General features: G+C 45.0%; 1 protein-coding gene across 4 annotated transcripts in view; it reads left to right on the top strand.

Moving 5' to 3' along the window:
* The window catches only part of CNBD2 (cyclic nucleotide binding domain containing 2), a 46,716-nt gene that overhangs the window by 15,383 nt on the left and 8,795 nt on the right, over nucleotides 1-22,538 (top strand). For 2 of the 4 annotated variants that reach the window (XM_082242354.1, XM_082242352.1), the window contains 8 exons: nucleotides 1,687-1,727; nucleotides 2,793-2,918; nucleotides 3,832-3,885; nucleotides 7,877-8,040; nucleotides 11,571-11,727; nucleotides 13,446-13,597; nucleotides 14,909-15,047; nucleotides 18,882-19,008. In XM_082242354.1, the coding sequence (XP_082098480.1) occupies nucleotides 1,687-1,727; nucleotides 2,793-2,918; nucleotides 3,832-3,885; nucleotides 7,877-8,040; nucleotides 11,571-11,727; nucleotides 13,446-13,597; nucleotides 14,909-15,047; nucleotides 18,882-19,008 (960 nt within the window). Of the gene's footprint in view, nucleotides 1-1,377; nucleotides 1,568-1,686; nucleotides 1,728-2,792; nucleotides 2,919-3,831; nucleotides 3,886-7,876; nucleotides 8,041-11,570; nucleotides 11,728-13,445; nucleotides 13,598-14,908; nucleotides 15,048-18,881; nucleotides 19,009-22,538 lie in introns of those variants that run through there. The other 2 variants (XM_082242351.1, XM_082242353.1) reach the window with 2 other exon arrangements.

Genomic DNA, 22,538 nt, shown 5'->3' with positions numbered 1-22,538 from the left:
GACCTTCTTCCACATATGGTGGACCTGTGATGTAATAAAAGAATTCTGGAAGCAAATTCATGACGAAATGAAAATTTTTTTGAAGTATAACCTCCCTAAAACCCCAGAGTTGTTTCTCTTAGGGCTGATCGGTAAAGAAATAAAGAAAATAGACCAAACTTTTTTCCTATATGCCCTGGCTGCGGCGAGGATCCAAATAGCACAAAAATGGAAAACCTCTGATTTACCGACGGTGGGAGAGTGGCAATTGAAGTTATATCAATATATTGAACTAGCGAGATTAACACAAAAAATAAGACAAAATAACACAAGTAAATACAAAGACGAATGGAACAAATTTTTAATTTATTTTGAAAATACCCAGGGAATAAATAATTTATCAGTAGACGATAGTTAAAATCATCGATGTATAACTGTTTTATGAATACTGCAGAAGTAATATAAGAATTGGTAACTCCAAGACCGAGTTGGACGGAAGTTCTGTTATTTGTAATTGTATATGCGTCTTTTGTCTTTTTCCTTTTTCCTTGTTTCCCTTTTTCTTGTTTTTCTTTTATTTTCCTTTCTTTTTTACTCTTTGGCTTTTTGATGGATTTTTTGGTATGTATATATTTGTAACATAATGTAAACTATGTATTTTCTCTTAATAAAATTTAAACAAAAAATTTTTTTAAAAAAAGGACTTGCCGATCAGAAGGTTGGCGGTTTGAATCCCCGTGACGGGGTGAGCTCCCGTTGCTCAGTCCCCGCTCCTGCCAACCTAGCAGTTTGAAAGCACGTCAAAGTGCAAGTAGATAAATAGGTACCACTCTGGTGGGAAGGTAAACAGCGTTTCCGTGCACTGCTCTGGTTCGCCAGAAGCGGCTTAGTCATGCTGGCCACATGACCCGGAAGCTGTACGCTGGCTCCCTCGGCCAATAAAGCGAGATGAGCGCTGCAACCCCAGAGTCGGTCACAACTGGACCTAATGGTCAGGGGTCCTTTTACCTTTACTATATGAGCCTTGATAAGGCTATAGTGCTTGCATGTCCACATTTGCTAGGCCATGGGTAGGGAAACTAAGGCACAGGGGTCAGATCCGGCCCAATCGCCTGCTCAATCCGGCCCATGGATGGTCCAGGAATCAGTATGTTTTTACATGAGTGGAATGTGTCCTTTTTAAAAAAATGCATCTCTGGGTTATTTGTGAAGCATAGGAATTCGTTCATTTTCCCCAAAAAATGTAGTCTGGCCCCCCACAAGGTCTGAGGGACAGTGGACTGGCCCCCTGCTGTAAAAGTTTGCTGACCCCTGGGCTAGGCTGATGTCACAATTGAATTTTATTACCCCCCCCCCCAATAATCCACATAAATTAGGCCTGGTAAAAAAAACAACCCCACAGGAGGACAGCATAGGTAACAAAAACTGGACAGCAATGGTTTAATGAGGATGTCTTGTAGAAAATCGGTATACCCTGAAGTTCTACTCAAGATTGTGGGGTTCTCTGGAAGAATATGGGAGGCACCACAGCGCAGCTGGGAGAGGAAGCCCAAAAAAGCCAAACCAAAATTATCGAGAGATCTAGAAGGTATCTTCCCACCTGTCTATAAGTTGAGGGAGAGGAAATGGACTTTTCATTCTCTTAACAGGTGGACAAAGTTCAGGTCAAAGATTTTAAGAACAGGCTGTGTAATTTTGTCTTAATAGATTCTAGACGATTTTCCAGGGGACGGCGAATTGCATATCAGGTATGTCTTATTCCCTGCGTGGGACACTTAATTTTCTGTTTGAGCCCCTCGGAGGTAGGTCATGACTGGCAAAGAAAATAAAATAAATTTAACTGGCTCTAAATGAAAGACAGATGCACACTAAAGAGGGAAGGAGTGTAAGAGAGGAAAATGTGAGGAAGAGGAGGAGTACAAAACTGATTTATCAGAGAAGACCAAGCTGAACAGATTTTTAACAGCTCTGATCTTTTACGCATGTCTTCTCACAAGTAAGTCCCAATAAGTTTCATGGAGCTCGCTCCCCGATAAAGCATGTTTTAGGCTTGCCATCTCTGCAGTTTGAAAGAGTAAAATTACAAAGTGCCGGTGGCCAAAGTCACCTGAAAAAAGCATTATTTTCGGCCATAAAATTAGTTTTAATGGGGGGGGGAATGCAGTGTGGGATAAGAGGGAGCATTGATGGGTAAGGAGCAATGAGGGTACAAAAATACCTCAGTGGTGAGATGAAGCAGCACGCCAGCCCAATATATTTTGGCGCCTGAGGCGAACCACAAAACGGTGCCCCCCTCCCCTCCAGGGAAGAAGGGATTGAGTAGAGATCAACATATCAGGAACAAAGGAGGAATGAAGACCTACATGGGCATCTGCCACCCCTGTGGATTGTGCCACCTGAGGTGGTCACCTTGCTGTGCCTCATGAGTGGGCCGGCCCTGGGTAGGACAAAGGAGTAACACCGTAATAGAAGGGAAAGTGAAAAATCTGATATTAGTCAGTCTACGAAGTGGAACATGGTAGTGTAGCCATCTGGTTGTGTGTGTGTGTGTGTGTGTGTGTGTGTGTGTGTGTGTAATCTAATCCATCTAATATCTATCTATCATCTATCTATCTATCTATCTATCTATCTATCTATCTATCTATCTATCTATATCTATCTATCTATCTATCTATCTATCTATCTATCTATCTATCTATCATCTATCTATCTATCTATCTGTCTATCATCTATCTCTCTCTATCCTTGCTCCTCAAAACAGAAGTGACACCATTGTTTGTTTCATTGCATTTTTCCTTCCCCCACCCCCAAAGAACTTCCACAGGTTTTTTAAGAATGTTATCCTGATGATCAAGGTATGTCGGTGCTTCCGGCGTGGACTGAAAGGATTCTCGTGTTTTCACCTGGTAGAGAAAGACACTCGTGGGGCGATTGAGGAAGTAAGGAATATCGCAAAACACACACACACACACAAATACCACAACCAAAAGTCTTGTATTTATGATTGCTCTCGTTCCTCCTTGGTGCTTTTTCTTTTTAATAAAATAATGATGATTGCCTGAGCCTTTGAAGCAGAGGCTGAGGAACCTGCTGCACCCAATGAAGTCAGCTTGTGCTGAAATCATAGAATAGAAACACAGTAAGATTCTCTGTAAGTTGGAAGGGACCCCAAGGGTCATCTAGTCCAACCCCCTGGGATGCAATAATCTCAACGTGCCATTTGCCCATCCAATTTGAAACTGCACCGGACCTTGCGTAGCTTATAAGTCCTTAAAGGGTCATAAAGGGGTAAAGGTAAAGGTACCCCTGACTGTTAGGTCCAGTCGCGAACGACTCTGGGGTTTCGGTGCTCATCTCACTTTATTGGCTGAGGGAGCCGGCGTACAGCTTCCGAGTCATGTGGCCTGCATGACTAAGCCACTTCTGGCGAACCAGAGCAGTGCACGGAAACGCCGTTTACCTTCCTGCCAGAGTGGTACCTATTTATCTACTTGCACTTTGACGTGCTTTCGAACTGCTAGGTTGGCAGGAGCAGGGACCGAGCAACGGGAGCTCACCCCATCATGGGGATTCGAACCGCCGACCTTCTGATCGGCAAGCCCTAGGCTCTGTGGTTTAACCCACAGCACCACCCGCGTCCCTAGAAATACTCTCTGCGTTGCCCGGGAAACAAACCCGGGTCAACTGCTTGGAAAGCAGCTATGCTCACCACTATACCACCAATGCTAAAGGGTCATAGGACTTCTTAATTATTATTATAATAATATTATTTTAAAGAGCTAACGTACTTACGCTTTTTCTTCTTTTATGATGCATAATGAAATTAATTGCAGCTCATTGTCTAACTTACAGGACAAGAAAACTGCCAATGCTGTGTTTGATCGCCATGAGTTCAGTATTTCAAAGGTCAGGACAAACCATCTTATGTCTTTTCTTGCCCTTACAGTAACAGTAGGCACTTGTGTTTGTGGGTTTAGTTCAGTTGTTTGAATATAACTGTTTGGTGTGTTTTGCTATTACTGGGGAAAGTGGCTTAATAAGCCAAGGGTGACGCTGCTTCTTCCTTGAGAAGTGGTCTTTGAATACATGGCCCTGCCTGCTTCCTCACCCGTGATGTGGATCACCTTAGCACAATCCTGAAATGCTCTTTTGCTTCCCAAGTGACCTCCTGAAATATGCTCGGAGTCGAGAGTGGATTTCATGCTCTTTATTCAGCTCATAATGGTGAGGAGGAATGGAAGTTCCCCCAGAATGTCTGCTTTATATACATTATTTACACAATAGGCCCCACGTGATTGGCTATTTCTGGGATTCACCTGTAGGCCAATCAGGTTGCGGATTCACTTCCACCTGGAGCTGGATTGGGTGGCTCCTGTAGACTAATCAGACTGCTGCATTCTGGATCCTATTGTTCTAGGACCAATCAGACTGCTGCATTCTGAATCCTATTGTTCTAGGACCAATCAGACTGCTGCATTTTGGATCCTATTCAACTCAGTACATAACACCTCCCCATCATGAGATCAAAGCAGAGGCCATTTTGAAGCATCACCATTGAAGAAGAAAAGTTGAGAGATTGCGGGACCACCGTGGTGTGATTCACACCCAAAGATCTACACATAGCAGGAGAGAGCGTCAGTCAGCAATGCCATGGGGTAGGGCTTGGAGGCAGGGCCAGATTTAGGTTTGATGAGGCCCTAAGCTACTGAAGGTAATGGGGCCCTTTATATGCCCAGCTGTCCTTTGTCAACAACAAATTGTCGCTGTTTTTGTGTTGAATATATGCTGTATGGTAATTTATGGACCTAATAGCTATCTAAAGCCATTTGCACATGTTTCCATGCGACCAGTCCATGCAGAATGTAGGCACCCTATATATAAAGGTATAGGGACCCCTGACCATTAGGTCCAGTCGTGACTGACTCTGGGGTTGCGGCGCTCATCTCGCTTTATTGGCCGAGGGAGCCAGCATAAAGCTTCCGGGTCATGTGGCCAGCGTGACTAAGCTGCTTCTGGCGAACCAGAGCAGCACACGGAAACTCTGTTTACCTTCCCACCAGAGCGGTACCTATTTATCTACTTGCACTTTGACGTGCTTTTGAACTGCTAGCTGGGCAGGAGCTCACCCCGAGCAATGGGAGCTCACCCCGTCGCGGGGATTCGAACCACCAACCTTCTGATCGGCAAGTCCTAGGCTCCCTGGTTTAACCCACAGCGCCACCTGTGTCCTGACCCTATATATAGAAATGAGCAAACCAGTGATATTTAAGGGAGCAGGCTAGCAGGCGGGGGCCCATGACTTACATCATAGGAACCTACACAACACAAAACACTGTTGCTGTATTCAGGTTTTATTTTATTTATGGTTTTTTTATCTTATATTTTGGAAATGTACATCCAGGGTTTTTTTTTCTTTAATTTTTTTGGGCCCCCCAAGAGAGTGGGGCCCTAAGCTATAGCTTGTTTAGCTTATACGTAAATACGGCACTGCTGGGGGGGGGGCAGGAGTCCAGGGATGCACCTAGCAGAGGAAACAGGAGGGCTCCCATATGTACTAGCTTCAACTCAACTAAAAATGACAAAGAAGTTGACAAACGGCTCCAAGTTGTGCAATCTGAGTAGCACAACCTGATTCCGACAGTCTGTGGCAGGTGTGTGGCCTTGATGCTCCTAAGATGTACAGACACCTCCTTCTAGATACTGCTGCTTCTTCTGGTAGTTCTGATCACCGCTTCATACTTAAGAATCTCTGGGTGGACATGTAAAAGGGTAAAAGGGTGTTGGGAAATGATTTATAATGAATTGAACAAAATGTTTAAAATTACTCCCCTCCCCCGCCCAAACCAGAGTCCTTTCTGTTGGGGATAACCCATACAGTGGTACCTCAGGTTACATATGCTTCAGTTTACAGACTCTGCAAACCCAGAAATAGTGCTTCAGGTTAAGAACTTTGCTTCAGGATGAGAACAGAAATTGTGCTCCGGCGGTGCGGCGCCAGTGGGAGGCCCCTATAGCTAAAGTGGTGCTTCAGGTTAAGAACAGTTTCAGGTTAAGAACGGACCTCCAGAACAAATTAAGTACTTAACCCGAGGTACCACTGTACTGAAATTCCCAGGTGTCAGAAAAGGTGATTTATGTATGTAACAACTGCGCACCGTGTTTTGTTAGCCCCCTAATGGAAAATGAGTAAGGTCTCAAACATTAAAAAATTGGCAACTTACCGTATTTTTCTGTGTACTGGACACCCCCATGTATAGGGCGCCCCCTTTTTTTGGCGACCCCAAATTAAGAAAATGGGGGGGGGGAATTGCCCTGACTTGTTGAAATTTGCGGGGGGAGGGGAGTGTTATGTACTGAAGTTCTCACCCTGGGCCAGCAGGGTGTTACTGTATATAGTTTTCACTCAGGTCCACATATGCAAATAAGGGATTGAAAGTGACGTTCAGTGATTGGATAGTTACGGAAAATGGTTACTGTTACGTTCTAGTGGAGCTCTATATGTAGCAGGCTGGCTGAACCCTTCAGTTCAGTTCTGTTCTGGCCTGTGAATAAACAAGAGCTGTTTGAAGAATCGCTGTGTGGTCTGATATGTTCACCCACAACTTAACAGGGAGGATTGCCAAGAGGTTAACAGCCCCAGGCATCTAACAGGCCGCCTATCAGCTGTTCCCTCGTAGGCAATTGCTGAGCTTTGGGGGGGGGGCAGAGTTGAGCTTTTGGGGTGGGAAAGAGTGGTGTAGCTTTTTTTTCAATTACTTTAAGCACTTTCCGACTTTCCACGGAGCCTCCATACAGTATTCTGCCTGCCTCCTCCTACTCTGCTTGCCCTACAGCGGGGAGGGAGGCCGTAGGCAGTCCATTTTTGCCTTGTGGTGTCTTCACGCGGTTCAATTTGTGTGCAGGCAGCGCAAGGTTACACAGGAGGAGCGCGGCGATTGACGTAATATCCCCACTCTGCGCCTTTAACATCCCCCCAAAAGCTTCTCTTCTTATTATATTAAGGCACAATGTTTTGCTGGTGTTAAAACCTCGCCTTATAGACGGAAAAATACAGTAAGTTGACAGAATATGCACAACTTGCAGACTTGACATATAGAAGAAGAAAACAAGAAGAACATACGTTTTAAAGAAAACGGGGAAATGTTTATTGAATATATGGAAAATAATTGTGTACAGCTGAAAACGCTGGCAGCGTTAAGACAACAGTGTAAATAAGTTTTGATGGATGTAACAATGGAAAAACCGATACAGTTTTTGTAAAATATGCAGGGATATAAGATATGCAAAATGAACCATGGAAAGGGAGGAAGGGAAGCCATGGATATCTTACGTATGTTAAATGTTTATCTGACATTGTAAAACAGAAAATTTAATAAAAAATCATAATAAAAAATGCAGCCGTTGCTTTCTCAGTTGAATTGTGATTCTCAGTGTAAGACAATCTCATGGACAGCTGTATAAAATGTTCTGCAGGTGCACCTAAAAGGCAAGAAGAAGCCAGTGTGGTGTAGTGGTTAAGAGCGGTAGTCACGTAATCTGGGTAACCGGGTTCGCGTCTCCGCTCCTCCACATGCAGCTGCTGGGTGACCTTGGGCCAGTCACACTTCTTTGAAGTCTCTCAGCCCCACTCACCTCACAGAGTGTTTGTTGTGGGGGAGGAAGGGAAAGGAGAATGTTAGCCGCTTTGAGACTCCTGAAGGGGAGTGAAAGGCGGGATATCAAATCCAAACTCCTCCTCTTCTTCTTCTTCTTCTTCTTCTTCTTCTTCTTCTTCTTCTTCTTTTATATCCTGAGAAAAAAAATAATGCTCCAGTCTGTCGGGAGCATAGGAATGCCTTCGCTCACCCACATAAATGTGCTTGTCTATTAATCTAAACGGTGTTTGGTATCTTCACAGGAGCATTTTCCTTTTAAAGCAATCCAAATCACCAAGAAGCCACCGGCGTGGAGGACTGATTCTGAAATAAAACATTTGCAGAACCGCTTGCAGTTCGTGGAAAGCTTTCGACAGTATAGTCCAACCCTGCAAAGTCTTCTGGCCAAAGTGATTCGCTTCGAACGGTAACTGGAAGGGTGGCGATGGTGGGCTTTGTAGCAATCCAATGTATTTCTGTAATTTGATTTCATCTTTCTGAATTGTCCAGAGATCTAAATTCTAATACCAATACCCTGAAACGGGCTTGGTAGCTAGCGGCGGAGCAACATGCTGCAACCCCTGGAGCGGAGAACAGGCAGGGGCATGGCTGACACCCTTTCCCCAAATGGTACCTGTTAAGTTGTGGGTGAACATATCAGACGACACAGCGATTCTTCAAACAGCTCTTGTTTATTCACAGGCCCAGAACAGAACTGGGCTGAAGGGTTCAGCCAGCCTGCTTATATAGAGCTCCACTACAAAGCAACAGTAACCACTTTCTGTAACTATCCAATCACTGAATGTCACTTTCAATTTCTTATTTGCATATCTGGACCTGAGCGAAAACTATCTACAGTATCCCCCTGCTGGCCCAGGGTGAGAACTTCAGTGCGTAACAGTACGGTGGTGCTCCCGAGTCCCCCCTTTGTACGCCAGTGCTGGTAGCTCACAGGCACTGCTTTCAGGATTGCTATTATGCGGTCCCGTACTTACCGTATTTTTTGCTCTATAAGACTCACTTTTTTCCACCTAAAAAGTAAGGGGAAATGTGTGTGTGTGTCTTATGGAGCGAATGCAGGCTGCACAGCTATCCCAGAAGCCAGAACAGCAAGAGGGATTGCTGCTTTCACTGCACAGCGATCCCTCTTGCTGTTCTGGCTTCTGAGATTCAGATTTTTTTTTTCTTGTTTTCCTCCTCCAAAAACTAGGTGTGTCTTGTGGTCTGGTGCGTCTTATAGAGCGAAAAATACGGTGCCCCTTGCAATAGTCAGGTGGGCACATTCTGCGCCAGCTGCAGCTCCCCGGCTGTTTTGAAGCGCGGCGCTTGCAATGCCCATCGCAATAAACCACACTCATGGGGTTACCAGGGGATGGGCTACTGAAGCTGCTTCGATCCTGGTCCAAAAAGAGCTAGAGCTAGATCTGGAAGTCTCAGTTTAAAAATGAGGCCCACCAACTCCTCTGCCTGCCAGCCTTGAGTCGAGAAGGCCAGGCTAGCTGGTGCCACTATTGCCCACCAGCTTGGCAATCTGCTTCTGCTGCTTCTGGCAGTGCCAGTTAACATGGAGAGTCAGCCCAGCTGCGGGGAGAAGAAAGTAGGGCTGGCAGGCCTCTGCCACCATTGCTTGGCACAAAGAATGGCAGAAGGAACAGTGTGGGATTGAGGAAGGCGCCCAGAAGTGGCTCCATAGTGATCTCGTGGTCTATTCAGACTCTCCAAGTGCCCCTATTTCCCAGGGACACTCCCCAATTTACAAAAGCCATCCCAGTTTCTGATTTGATCCTAGAACATCCTTTTCTTAAAGGTAAAGGGACCCCTGACCATTAGGTCCAGTCGTGACCGACTCTGGAGTTCTGGTTCATCTTGCTTTACTGGCCGAGGAAGCCGGCGTACAGCTTCTGGGTCATGTGGCCAGCATGACTAAGCCGCTTCTGGCGAACCAGAGCAGCGCACGGAAACGCCGTTTACCTTCCCGCCAGAGTGGTACCTATTTATCTACTTGCACTTTGATGTACTTTCAAATTGCTAGGTTGGCAGGAGCTGGGACCGAACAAGGAATGCTCACCCCGTCACGGGGATTCAAACCGCCGACCTTCTGATCAGCAAGCCCTAGGCTCTGTGGTTTAACCCACAGCGCCACCTGCGTCCTGGTATCCTTTCCTTAGGGTGTCCCTATTTTCTTCAGAGAAATGTTGGAGGGTATGGAGTTATTTGACTCCCGAGCCGTCTGAAGGCAGCCCTGTATAGGGAAGTTTTTTTAAAAAAATGTTTATTGTTTATTATGTTTTTATATATCTTGGAAGCCGCCCAGAGTGGCTGGGGCAACCCGGTAGATGGGCTGAGTATCAATAGTAAAATTATTATTCTGGAATAGGACGTCCCTATTTTTATTAGCGCTGTGGCCATGCCAGTGGCGCTGTGGTCTAAACCACTGATCCTCTTGGGCTTGCCGATTGGAAGGTTGGTGGTTCGAATCCCCGCGACATTGTGAGCTCCCGTTGCTTTGTCCCAGCTCCTGCCAACCTAGCAGTTCAAAAGCACACCAGTGCAAGTAAATAAATATGTGGTGGGAAGGTAAACGGCATTTCCATGCGCTGCTCTGGTTTCGCCAGAAGCGGCTTAGTCATGCTAGCCACATGACCCGGAAAAACTGTCTGCGGACAAATGTCGTCTCCCTTGGCCAGTAAAGTGAGATGAGTGCCGCAATCCCAGAGTCGTTCGCGACTGGACTTAACTGTCAAGGGTCCTTTACCTTTACCTTTACCTTGTTTATTTTTATTGGAGAAAAGTTGGAGGGTAATAATAATAATAATAATAATAATAATAATAATAATAATAATTTATTATTTATACCCCGCCCATCTGGCTGAGTTTCCCCAGCCACTCTGGGCAGCTCCCAATCAGTGTTAAAAACAGTACAGCATTACATATTAAAAACTTCCCTGAACAGGGCTGCCTTAAGATGTCTTCTGCATGTCAGGTAAATATTTATCTCTTTGACATCTGAAGGGAGGGTGTTTCACAGGGTGGGTGCCACTACCGAGAAGGCCCTCTGTCTGGTTCCCTGTAGCCTCACTTCTCGCAATGAGGGAACCGCCAGAAGGCCCTCGGCGCTGGATCTCAGTGTCCGGGCTGAACGATGGGGGTGGAGACGCTCCTTCAGGTATACAGGACCGAGGCCGTTTAGGGCTTTAAAGGTCAGCACCAACACTTTGAATCGTGCTTGGGTATGTCTATAGCAGCTGCATAAGATCTAATGGGTTACCAAGGAGGAGAGCAAGGAGCAGGGTTTGGCAAGCAGCAGACTCAAGGACTCAGCCCCCAGTTCAAACATAAACCAGGGATGTTGCAGAAGCTGCTTTTTAATTTGAGTCAACTCCTGTGCTTAAAAAAAATGCAGGAGTGGTTTGCTGTATGCGGCAGACCGCATGACAAAGTGTGGATTGTACAGTTACTAATGGGATTTGTGTACAACTCAGTCTAGATATACCGTTCCTACGCAGGTGGCACTGAGCCTCTTGGGCTTGCCAATCAGAAGGTCACGGTTCAAATCCCCGCAACGGAGTGAGCTCCCATTGCTTTGTCTCAGCTCTTGCCAACCTAGCAGTTGGAAAGCACACCAGTGCAAGTAGATAAATAGGTATCACAGTGGTGGGAAGGTAAACAGCATTTCCGTGTGCTCTGGTTTCCATTACGGTGTCCCATTGTGCCAGAAGCAGTTTAGTTATGCTGACCACATGATCCAGAAAGCTGTCTGTGGACAAACGCTGGCTCCCTCGGCCTGAAAGCGAGATGAGCACCACAACCCCGTAGTCACCTTTGACTGGACGTAACTGTCCAGGGGTCCTTTACCTTTACCTTTTTTTTTACCTATGTTGCTTCTGTAAGCAGACGTCTTTCGGTTCAGGTTTATTTCCACTAGCTAATGATCTTGTCTGGTTGTCTGCTTTCTAGGTTTGGTCGCAGAAGAGTCATCATCAAAAAGGGACACCAGGCAGACAGTTTCTACTTCATCTATTGTGGTTCCGTTGCTATCACTGATGACGAGGATGGTAGCAGCGCATTTGTAGAAGCCGCTCCGACTACAGTTCGGAGAGGTGCTTGTTTTGGTGTAAGTGCTAATCTGTAATAATAATAATTTTATTTATACCCCACCCAACTGGCTGGCTTTCCTCAGTCACTCTGGGCAGCTTACAGGACATTAAAAATGATAAAACATTAGACATTTAAAATTAGCCGATACAGGTGATGTCTTTTAGATGTCTTCTAAAAGTCAGGTGTTTGTTTATTTCCTTGACATCGGGTGGGAGGGTGCTCCACAGGGTGGGTGCCACTACCGAGAAGGCCCTCTGCCTGGTTTCCTGTAACCTCACTTCTTGCAGTGAGGGAACCACCAGAAGGCCCTCAGCGCTGGACCTCCGTGTCTGGGCTGGACGATGGGGGTGGAGACACTCCTTCAGCTATACTGGGCCAATGCTGTTTAGGGCTTTAAAGGTCAGCGCCAACACTTTGAATTGTGCTCGGAAACCTACTGGGAGCCAATGTAGGTCATTCAGGACCGGTCCCAGGATCTGAGTTCAGTTCTGGTACTCAGAAAAAATTCTCAGATAGAGAGGGGTAGGGCAAACAGAAAAATTAGAGTCTAGGAAAGCAGAGCAGTAGCCAGAGAAGCAGAAAAACTGCCGTGAAAAGAGCAGAGGTGCTGTGGAAACAATGGTTTAGAGTTGTAAGCCACAGCGGGCAAGAGAAAAGCATACCCCCTAACATTTCTCCAATGAAAATAGGGGTGTCCTATTCAATAATATCCAATAATAGTGGGACGCGGATGGTGCTGTGGGTTAAACCACAGAGCCTAGGATCAGAAGGTTTGTGGTTTGAATCCCCGCGACAGGGTGAGCTCCCGTTGCTCGGTCCCTGCTCCTGCCAACCTAGCAGTTCGAAAGCATGTCAAAGTGCAAGTAGATAAATAGATACCACTCCAGCGGGAAGGTAAATGGCATTTCTGTGCGCTGCTCTGGTTTGCCAGAAGCGGCTTAGTCATGCTGGCCGCATAACCCGGAAGCTGTATGCCGGCTCCCTCGGCCAATAAAGCGAGATGAGCATCACAACCCCAGAGTCGCCCACGACTGGACCTAATGGTCAGGGGTCCCTTTACCTTTTCCTATTCAATACTAATAATAATACTTTTATTATTTATACCCTGCCCATATGACTGGGTTGCCTCAGCCACTTTGGTTGGCTTCCAACATATATAAAGACATGAAACATTAAACAACTTCCCTGTACAGGGCTGCCTTCAGATGTCTTCTAAAGATTGTATAGTTACTTATCTCCTTGGCTCCGCGGTCGCATAACTCCATACTGTTAAGTTGTGGGTGAACTTATCAGACGACACAGCGATTCTTCAAACAGCTCTTTATTTGTAAGCTGGAACAGAACTGAACCACAAACAGCTCAGCCGGCCTGCTTTTATAGGCAGCCGGCTGTCAACATTGTAGCAACAACAACCCAGGGTTTCCCGCCTAAGGTCACTGACGTGGACCTGAGTGAAAACTATATACACGATACTCCTGGTGGCCAGGGTAAGAACTTCAGTACATAACACATACCCTTCAACGTTTCTCTGTTGAAAGTAGGGATGTCCTGAGGAAAAGCGGGAGGTGGATAAGGAAAGAAAAAATGGTGAGAGACTAGGAAGAGATAGTAGAACTATGCATTGCTAAGAACCGCAAAGTGAAGAAACCTAGATTGACTTGAAATATCACTGGCTGTAGGCACCTGCTGTGCTGTGCTGCCCAGATTCATTCCTATCTTCCTGCTTATTATTAGGAAATTGCCCTTTTGCAAAACACAAGGAGGGTCGCCACTGTTGTCTGCCTGGAGGAAACGGAACTGTTGGTGGTGGACAAAAGTGATTTTTTTGCCTTTGAGCTAGACAAGGAACTTAACCGAGAGTTCAAAAACCGATATGAATTCCTGAGGTAACGTATCCCTGTGTAACTCTGTACCGTTTTTCTCTGCATCATTCTTTTCCCCTCTCTTGTCCCTTTGCCCTCTTCCCGACTCCTTTAAAAAGCCGGGCTTTGCGTCACAACCTCTAATGACAATGTGTATTTAAGCTTTTTCACTGTGAGTGCATGGGACATGGGTGGCACTGTGATCTAAACCACTGAGCCTTGGGCTTGCTGATCAAAAGGTTGGTGGTTTGAATCCCCGCGATGGGGTGAGCTCCTGTTGCTCGGTCCCTGCTCCTGCCAACCTAGCAGTTTGAAAGCACCCCAAAAAGTGCAAGTAAATTAATAGGTGCCGGGAAGGTAAACAACGTTTCTGTGCGCTGCTCTGGTTTCGGTGTTCCGTTGCGCCAGAAGCGGTTTAGTCATGCTGGCCACATGACCCGGAAGCTGTACGCCGGCTTCCTTGGCCTGTAACGCGAGATGAGTGCCGCAACCCCAGAGTCGTCTACAACTGGACTTAACTGTCAGAGGTCCTTTACCTTTACAGTGAGTGCATCCTTATGTGATACAGTGGTACCTCGGGTTAAGAACTTAATTTGTCCTGGAGGTCCGTTCTTAACCTGAAACTGTTCTTAACCTGAGGTACCACTTTAGCTAATGGGGTCTCCTGCTGCCACCGCACTGTGGCGGTGCAATTTCTGTTCTCATGCTGAAGCAAAGTTCTTAACCTGAGGTACAGTGGTACCTCAGGTTACAAACAATTCGGGTTACAGACACCACTAACGCAGAAGTAGTACCTTGGGTTAAGAACTTTACCTCAGGATGAGAACAGAAATTGCTCGCCGGTGGCAGCAGGAGGCCTCATTAGCTAAAGTGGTACCTCAGGTTAAGAACAGTTTCAGGTTAAGAACGGATCTCTGGAATGAATTAAGTAGGTAGCCAGAGGTACCACTGTACTAGTTCTGGGTTAGTGGAGTCTGTAACCTGAAGCGTCTGTAACCTGAAGCATCTGTAACCTGAGATACCACTGTACAAGAGTGCTTTTACTATGAAAAGTCTGAGTCAGCTGCTGTTCCGTTGTCACAAGAAGCACAGTTCCAAAAAAGAGCTGCTTTAAAATAAAATTTAAAAACCTCTTTCCCAATAAGCGCTGCTCATTCTGACCCAATATGCAGATTCCCAGCACTTCCCAGTCCTTTTTCTATTATTATTTTTCTAACACCTCCCTCCTCCCAGGAGTTAATGTGTAGGCCCATGCTTACCTGGACACCGAAATCACGGTTGCCAGCTTGAAACCCTTGCAGATGAAAGCTCTCCATGCATCCCTCCTGTTTTCAGAAGCGTCGACCTTTTCGAAACACTGCCCGATTCTTCAGTAGCGAAAATAGCCTACTACTGCAAAATCGAGAGGTTCCACTATGGCCAGGTGATTACTAGCGACATCACAGATACGTCCACGATGATATTTATTACAAAGGTGAGCTCAGCGTGTGATTAATCTTTCATATAATATGCCTTACTTTCCCAACAGGTGGGGATGCCACTGTAGCCCTTGGGGGGTCTGTTTCCTTTGGAGGTGCGCATATTGGACTATTGGACGTCAGTTCGGGGGGGGGGAGTATATTGTTGTGAAGAGCATAATGACCACTCTTTTTAAAAAAATATTTTTTTATTAAGTTTTCCATTTAACAATCCAATCACATCACATTAATTATTCCAAATTATACCAATACATATCATAAAGTCCAAATATTTTGCCAAATTATATATTTTGTTGGGGGTTCCCATGCTTCGAGTTCAGTAAGGGTCCAGTCATCTCATATTTCTGCTGCTTTTAGTGTTCACCAGTCCTATCAATCTTCTTGATGTTATCCTTTTTCTTCTTAATTGCCTCTGAGTTGTTTCCACAGGCGAGTTAAAGTAAGCAATATTATGCTTCTGAGTGAACTTTATAAGGCTCTCCCTTTTTTTTTAAGCTGGTAAGTCTTTTGTTTGCAATAAATTCTCACACGCTGATCCAAAAGTCCTTCTCGAGTGGCAGATGCCATCATTCTCAGCTCCGATGAAATAAAATCTAGGCGTTTGCTCATTAATTTTCCCAGACAGGTTGCATCATAAATTAGGCTTTCCAGGGAAGAATTTGCCAAGTCGAACTTAAAACACAAACATGATAACAAAGTAGTGGCTCGCCTCCCCCTGTGCCTACTAATCTCGCAATGAGGTCTGTCTCATAATGGCGGATCCCGATTAAAAACTGCGTCACAAGAGAGCCTTTTGTTTTCTTTCCAGATCTTTCAAAAAACAAAGGCTTTAGTTGATATTTTTATTTCCACACAGTTTATTTTCAAATCTCACTTCTTATAAGTTGTATGACGGTTCTTCGGGCGGGGTGTGTGTGTGTGTTGTTAGGTAATATTGTAATAAAAAGAAGAAAAAGTCCCCCCCTCCTTTTCGTTCCATTTCAACATACCGGCATAGATGTTACTCTTTGATGTTATCTTCAGTCCATTCCATTCCATCACTCTTAACTTCTCAGTCGCAGGCTTAATTAGCAGCTAACATACGCTTTTCTTCGCTTGAAGCATGTGCAATAAGTTTTATATCCAATTTTTTATCTTAAGTAATGCAACTAGAGTCACTCTCAGAAACAACGTCCGGGAGATCCGAATTCACTCAAGGGCTTTCCGTCCAGTGCCCTCACCCCCTCCTTCTTTCGAACTCGGGGGTGATTTATGGGCAACCGCGGACGAGGTTGCATCTTCCCTTCCACCGGGAAGAATTGGGGAGGCTGATTTACTCCCATCACCAGCCCCTTAATTACCTCGTGCGAGCTGGAGAGATGGTATTGTCGGCCATCTTCCAAGGCGCCCCTAGCGTCCCCCCTCATAATGACCACTCTTCACACCAAAAAGAGGGCGCCCTTTGGATGCCCGCGCGCAGCCCCCCTCATCCTCCATGACCCCCTGCAGAGCGCCCCTGGACCACCTCGCCAAGTCACAAACCTTGAGGTTCCCACCAAACCTCAGTTCAAATAAAAAAAGTCAATCCTTTATTAGTCATAGCAAACCACACATTATCAAACAAACACCGTATACAAATTGTGCAAAATACGAATTCGGCATAACAAGGTTTGTCCCTGTCAGATCTTTAACTCCAGAGAAAATCAATTTGCATAAATAATACAGTATAACACTACCACATCACCGGTCAATTAAGAACCACTAAATCTCTTTATAACGGCCCAGTCTTTCTACATGGACAGCACTCAAAAATTCAGCCAATATTAAAGTACCGTATTTTTCGCTCTATAAGACGCACCAGACCACAAGACGCACCTAGTTTTTGGAGGAGGAAAACAAGAAAAAAAATATTCTGAATCTCAGAAGCCAGAACAGCAAAAGGGATCGCTGTTCAGTGAAAGCAGCAATCCCTCTTGCTGTTCTGGCTTCTGGGATAGCTGCGTAGCCTGCATTCACTCCATAAGACACACATACCCTTATCTTTTAGGAGGGAAAAAGTGAGTCTTATAGAGCAAAAAATACGGTAATTATATGGCAAGTAGGGCAAGAATACATTAAGAATATAACAAGAATACAAAGCTGAAGCTGAATGAACTGCAGCTAAAATATTATGTTCATTTTTCACATAGTCTAGTCCTTCCCCTGCCCACCCGTCTAATATTCTGAAGAGGGTCTCTTCTCCAGTCTTCAGAGAGTAGCTGGAAGTGGGGAGGCAGAAAATGGTCCTCCTTTCCTTCCACTCTGCAGTTTTAATCTGAAATCTTAGGCACAGTCCTGTGCCCAGAGCTCAGAAAATGCTCGTGCTCATGAAATTCCGTCTTGCAAAATGCGCCTGGAACAATAGGAGTTTCAAACACTGGTATTTTGGCACAGGAGGCAGGAAATCTCACAAGTGCCTCTCTGTGGCAGAATAACAGTAAAATCGCAAGAACAACAAATTGCAGTCCGTTGATGATATCTAAGAATAGGCCACTTGTGTCTCATACTAGGGCCAACCTTGGTGGAATGTGATGCTGGAGAAAGGGAAAGAGTTAGCATGATGCCCTGGTAGGGTCAGAACTAAGGTTTCAGCTTATAATTTAGTTCATCGGAGTAATCAATTCAATATCCTTTTAATCTAGCGCCCATGATTAATTAGGCAACTCCCCCCTGCCAAAAAATGTAAATTATCTTCTTAAGAAGACACTGTAGATGGCAGTACAGTCAAACCTCAGCTCCTGGACGGCTCTGTTTTTGTTTTTTCAATTTTTTTATTGATTTTCCAAATTTATAAACAGACAAACAAACATAAATCCTAACTGTAATTATTCCACTATTATTAACATTGTTAGGTGACTTCCTCAAATCCCCCCAGCTGAATTTCAATGTGTATCATTGTAACAATTTTCCAAAACCAATTTCTCATAAAATTTACTTAATCAATTAACTTCTTTCTTACTTTTCATATAAACTTTAAACATATTATTATATAAAATCACATATTTAAATCCTAAGCGAGTCTGGTATTTGCAAGTATTTCTATTTAAGTTATCTTAGCATATTTAGCTAAATATTCTTTAAATTTCCTCCATTCTTCCTGGTGCTCATCCTCCTTCTGGTTGCAAACTCTTCCGGTCAGGTCAGCTAGCTCCCAAAAGTCCATCATCTTCATCAGACGGCTCTGTTTTTGAACAATTCAGCTCCCGAACACCCAAACTGGATGTAAATGGTCCGTTTTTCGAACATTTTTCAGAAGCTGAACATCTGACGCAGTTTCCTCTTGAGTGCAGGAAGCTCCTGCAACCAATCAGAAGTCACGCCTCGGTTGTCGAATGTTTCGGAAGCCAAACAAGCTTCTGGAATGGACTACTGTATTTTTCACTCTATAAGACGCACCAGACCACAAGACGCACCAAGTTTTTGGAGGAGGAAAACAAGAAAAAAAATATTCTGAATCCCAGAAGCCAGAACAGCAAGAGGGATCGCTGCGCAGCAAAAGCAGCAATCCCTCTTGCTGTTCTGGCTTCTGGGATAGCTGTGCAGCCTACATTTGCTCCATAACACACACACACATTTCCCCTTACTTTTTAGGAGGGAAAAAGTGAGTCTTATAGAGCAAAAAATACGGTACGTTCGACAACCGAGGTTCGACTGTATTCCTCGGGAAACTTCCTATAAACTGCCAAGGTTTATACATCAGGTCAATTCATTTTCCTCCCCTGCCCTCCTCTGTGTTCTAATCTTGGGAAGATGTGCATAGCTATGGGCCCATATGATCAACTCAGCCGTAGTTTTTTCTGTCGTTTCATCAGGGTGTGTGCGAGGTTTTGCGACTGGTGGATCTCAGTACCTGTCCATCTTACCACAAGTGGATCTCAAAACAACTGTGTTTCCCCAAACGCAAGCTACATATGATGGAGAAGCACCGCATAGCAGCTGGTATGTTACAACTTTGCCCTTTTACGCACATGTGATTCACCAGGACTTCTCAGCTGCCAGGATGGCACCTGGTCTCAGCACATGGTCTTGCAGGTACACAAGGCTACTGCCTTGCTCAAGCTAAATGGGTCCAGGTCTGGTCAGCTGTTAGATTGGAGACCATCTGAGAACCACATATACCGTATTTTTCGCTCTATAGGACGCACCCGACCATAGGACGCTTTAGAGGGGGAGAACAAGAAAAAAAATCTCTCCCTCTCTGCGCAGCGCCCCTTCCATTCCTCCTCCTGCTTTGCTGAAGGGGCACTGCGCAGAGAGGGAAAACTGTGCAGTGCTTCAGGTTAAGAACTGTGCAGTGCTTCAGGATAAGAACAGAAATCAGACTCCGGCAGCACGGCAGCAGCAGGAGGCCCCATTAGCTAAAATGGTGCTTCAGGTTAAGAACAGTTTCAGGTTAAGAGCGGACTTCCGGAACGAATTAAGTACTTAACCCAAGGTACCACTGTATTCCAGCTTTCTTCCATTATGGACCTTCTTCAACAGTTTTTAAACCCACACTCCAAAGTTATATTGATTCCAATTTAACTATCACAATGGCCTCAAAGACTCCAGAAAATTATCATTTGATGAGGGCCCTGGGAGAGTGTTCTCACCGGACACCCCAAAATCAAGGAAAACGCCATAAGCAAGAGTCGTTTTCACATTCTGAGACCTCTCTTATTCCCACCACCCTTCTGAGTAATACCCCTCCCCACCTTCTCACTATATAGAAGGATCTGGCAACTTCTGTTTCAGTGTATCTGAAGAAGTGTGCATGCACACGAAAGCTCATACCAAGAACTAACTTAGTTGGTCTTTAAGGTGCTACTGGAAGGAATTTTTTTATTTTGACTATGGCAGACCAACACGGCTACCTATCTGTAACAGAGACCTCTCTGTTTGCCTTGCCCAATGTTCTAGGTCTCCTTTTGCTGATCTTGGCAGGAAGGCCGTTCCAAGAAAGCTTGGAACCAAAGCAGTATAGAATGTGCCAAAGCTCTCTTTTCCCACGAAACGGTGCAATATGAAGAAGAGAATAAACATGAAATGGAATAAAAATAGCAAAACAAAGAATGGCTGTAGCTGAAAGCTCTCCTAAATCAAGCAGAAAACAAACAAAAACAGGCCGACCTTTGCTCATGGCTTTTCATAGATGGCAGCAATGGCATGGCTTCTATTTCTATGCCTCTATCCCTGGAGCAGATATAGCAAAAACTGTATGTAGGAAGCAGACTGGGAGGAACACGCCAGTGCTTTTTTCTGGGGGTATGCAGGGGTACGCATACCCCTAAACATTTTGTGAACTGTTGGCCTCATTGAGGGGCTGTGCTGGTCCCGGGGGGTTGCTGTGCGGCGTGGTCTGAGTCCAGTCCAAGGTCAAGGGTGTGGAATGGAGGCTGTCCGTCAAGGCTGAAGCGGGGTCCAAGGCAAGGAGTCGGGTGAGGTCAGGAACTCTGGCAGAAGAGCAGGACAGGGTGCAGGCAGGAACAGGCTAGCAACAACGTTGCTTCCACAACTTGGGACTGGAGCTGACTGGCTTTTATCTGCCCCGAGGCATAGGGCGGCCCCGGTCCACAGGTGACTCGCCTCTCCTGGCCTGGAGGCGAGCACTCCTCCTGCGGGAACTTAGTTCCCCCGCCTCTCTGCCCTGAGCCTCTGCAGCTCAGGAGAGGCTGGAGGATTACCGGACCCAGAGGCAACCTCACCTTCCCCTGACGGGGCTGAGAGTGGAGCACCTGCAGGCAATGGGTCCTCCATCACCTCAGGAGCCAGAGCAGACTCAGCTGGTGCCTGCACCTGAGGACCCAGCACAGGTGAGGACCCTTCAGGCTCAAGTCCCATCCCCGGCGCAGCTGGTTCTGGAGGCGGGGACTCCTGTGCAGGCTGGGATTCCTCAGGTTCAGCCTCTGAGTCCGAATCCCAGGCCATCGCAGGGGCAGTATTTCAATATGAGTAAGAAAATGAGAGGACATCTAAATGTTTTTTTTTTGGGGGGGGCAAAGCACTGCATGGCATACATTTAATTCACACTTCTTCCCCCACAAAGACCTGGAACTGTAGTTTATCCCTAACAGAGCTACAATTCCCAGCACCAATTGCAAGGTTTCGTTGTGGGGCATCATGTGCTGAATATACAGAGCATCATGTGAAGCCCATTCTTTCCCTCAATGAATTCTGGACCCTAGACGGTAGTTTACCCCTCACAGGGTTATAATTCCCAGCAGTCCTGAACAAACTACAATACCCAGAATTCTCTGAGGGAAATAATAATAATAATAATAATAATAATAATAATAATAATAATTTATAATAATAATTTATAATAATTTATTATTTATATCCCACCCATAATTTATTTCAAGGGCATAGGGAGTAGGTACACCATACTCTTCGATATTTCTGTGATGAAAATAGGGATGTCCTATTCTATTATTATTATTATTATTATTATTATTATTATTTATTAATTATTTCATTAAGCACCACTCATCTGACTGTATTGTCCCAGCTGCTCTGGGCAGCTTCCAACATATATAAAAACATAACAAAACATTTAAAAACCTCTGTATACAGGGTTGCCTTCAGATATCTTCTAAAGATTGTAACATAAAGGTGAAGGACCCCTGGACGGTTAAGTCCAGTCAAAGGCAACTATGGGGTTGTGGCGCTCATCTCACTTTTCAGGCTGAGGGAGCCGCCATTTGTCTACAGACAGTTTTCCGGGTCATGTGGCCAGCAGGACTAAACTGCTTCTGGGACTCGGGTGTTCCTTGCTTTTTTGTGTGTGGGGGGAACTTTTAACACAACCTTCGTAGAAGTTTCAAATTTTACAGAAAAATACCAGAAATGAAAAAAGCAGAAAGAAAAAAGTGCTACCCTTAACTCATCTACTACAGAAATCTAAACCCCTTGCATAAATTGGCCTTCACACCTTAATGCATTTTTTTACACATTAAGTTTGAAGTAGCCCTTGTTTAAGTTTTTTTGGCAACGCAAACCTAAAGCATGCATTCTTACAATGTCCATTTGCTTTACAAATGCCTCTGTTACTCTTTCTGTTCTGCATTGGACCTAAGCACAAAAGACAACTTAGACTGTAACTTAACACTTACCCTGCTCACCTGAGAAATAAGCACCAACAAATTCAATACGACTTACTTCTGAAAAGGCTTGGTTAACATTAAAAACCTGTTATGTGAAAACAGTGTAAAATATTTTTTTTAAAGTAGGAACTTTTTGAGCTACTCTTATCCTTTAAAACAGTGTTCCCCAACCTTGGGCCCCCAGCTGTTTTTGGACTACAACTCCCATCGCTAGCAAGACCAGTGGTCAAGGATGATGGGAATTGTAGTCCAAAAACAGCTGGAGGCCCAAGGTTGGGGAACACTGCTTTAAAACATGCAATTTTATTGTGTGATAACTTTTTGAATTTTCCTTTAATTAAATTAAATTTAGAGGGGGGCAATGGCTTTTTTACATAACTAGCTTCA

The sequence above is a fragment of the Podarcis vaucheri genome (assembly GCF_965113315.1).
Source record: "Podarcis vaucheri genome assembly, contig: SUPER_1_unloc_1, whole genome shotgun sequence".
NCBI classification, from domain to species: Eukaryota; Metazoa; Chordata; class Lepidosauria; order Squamata; family Lacertidae; genus Podarcis; species Podarcis vaucheri.
This window is presented reverse-complemented; position numbering and strand designations above follow the sequence as displayed.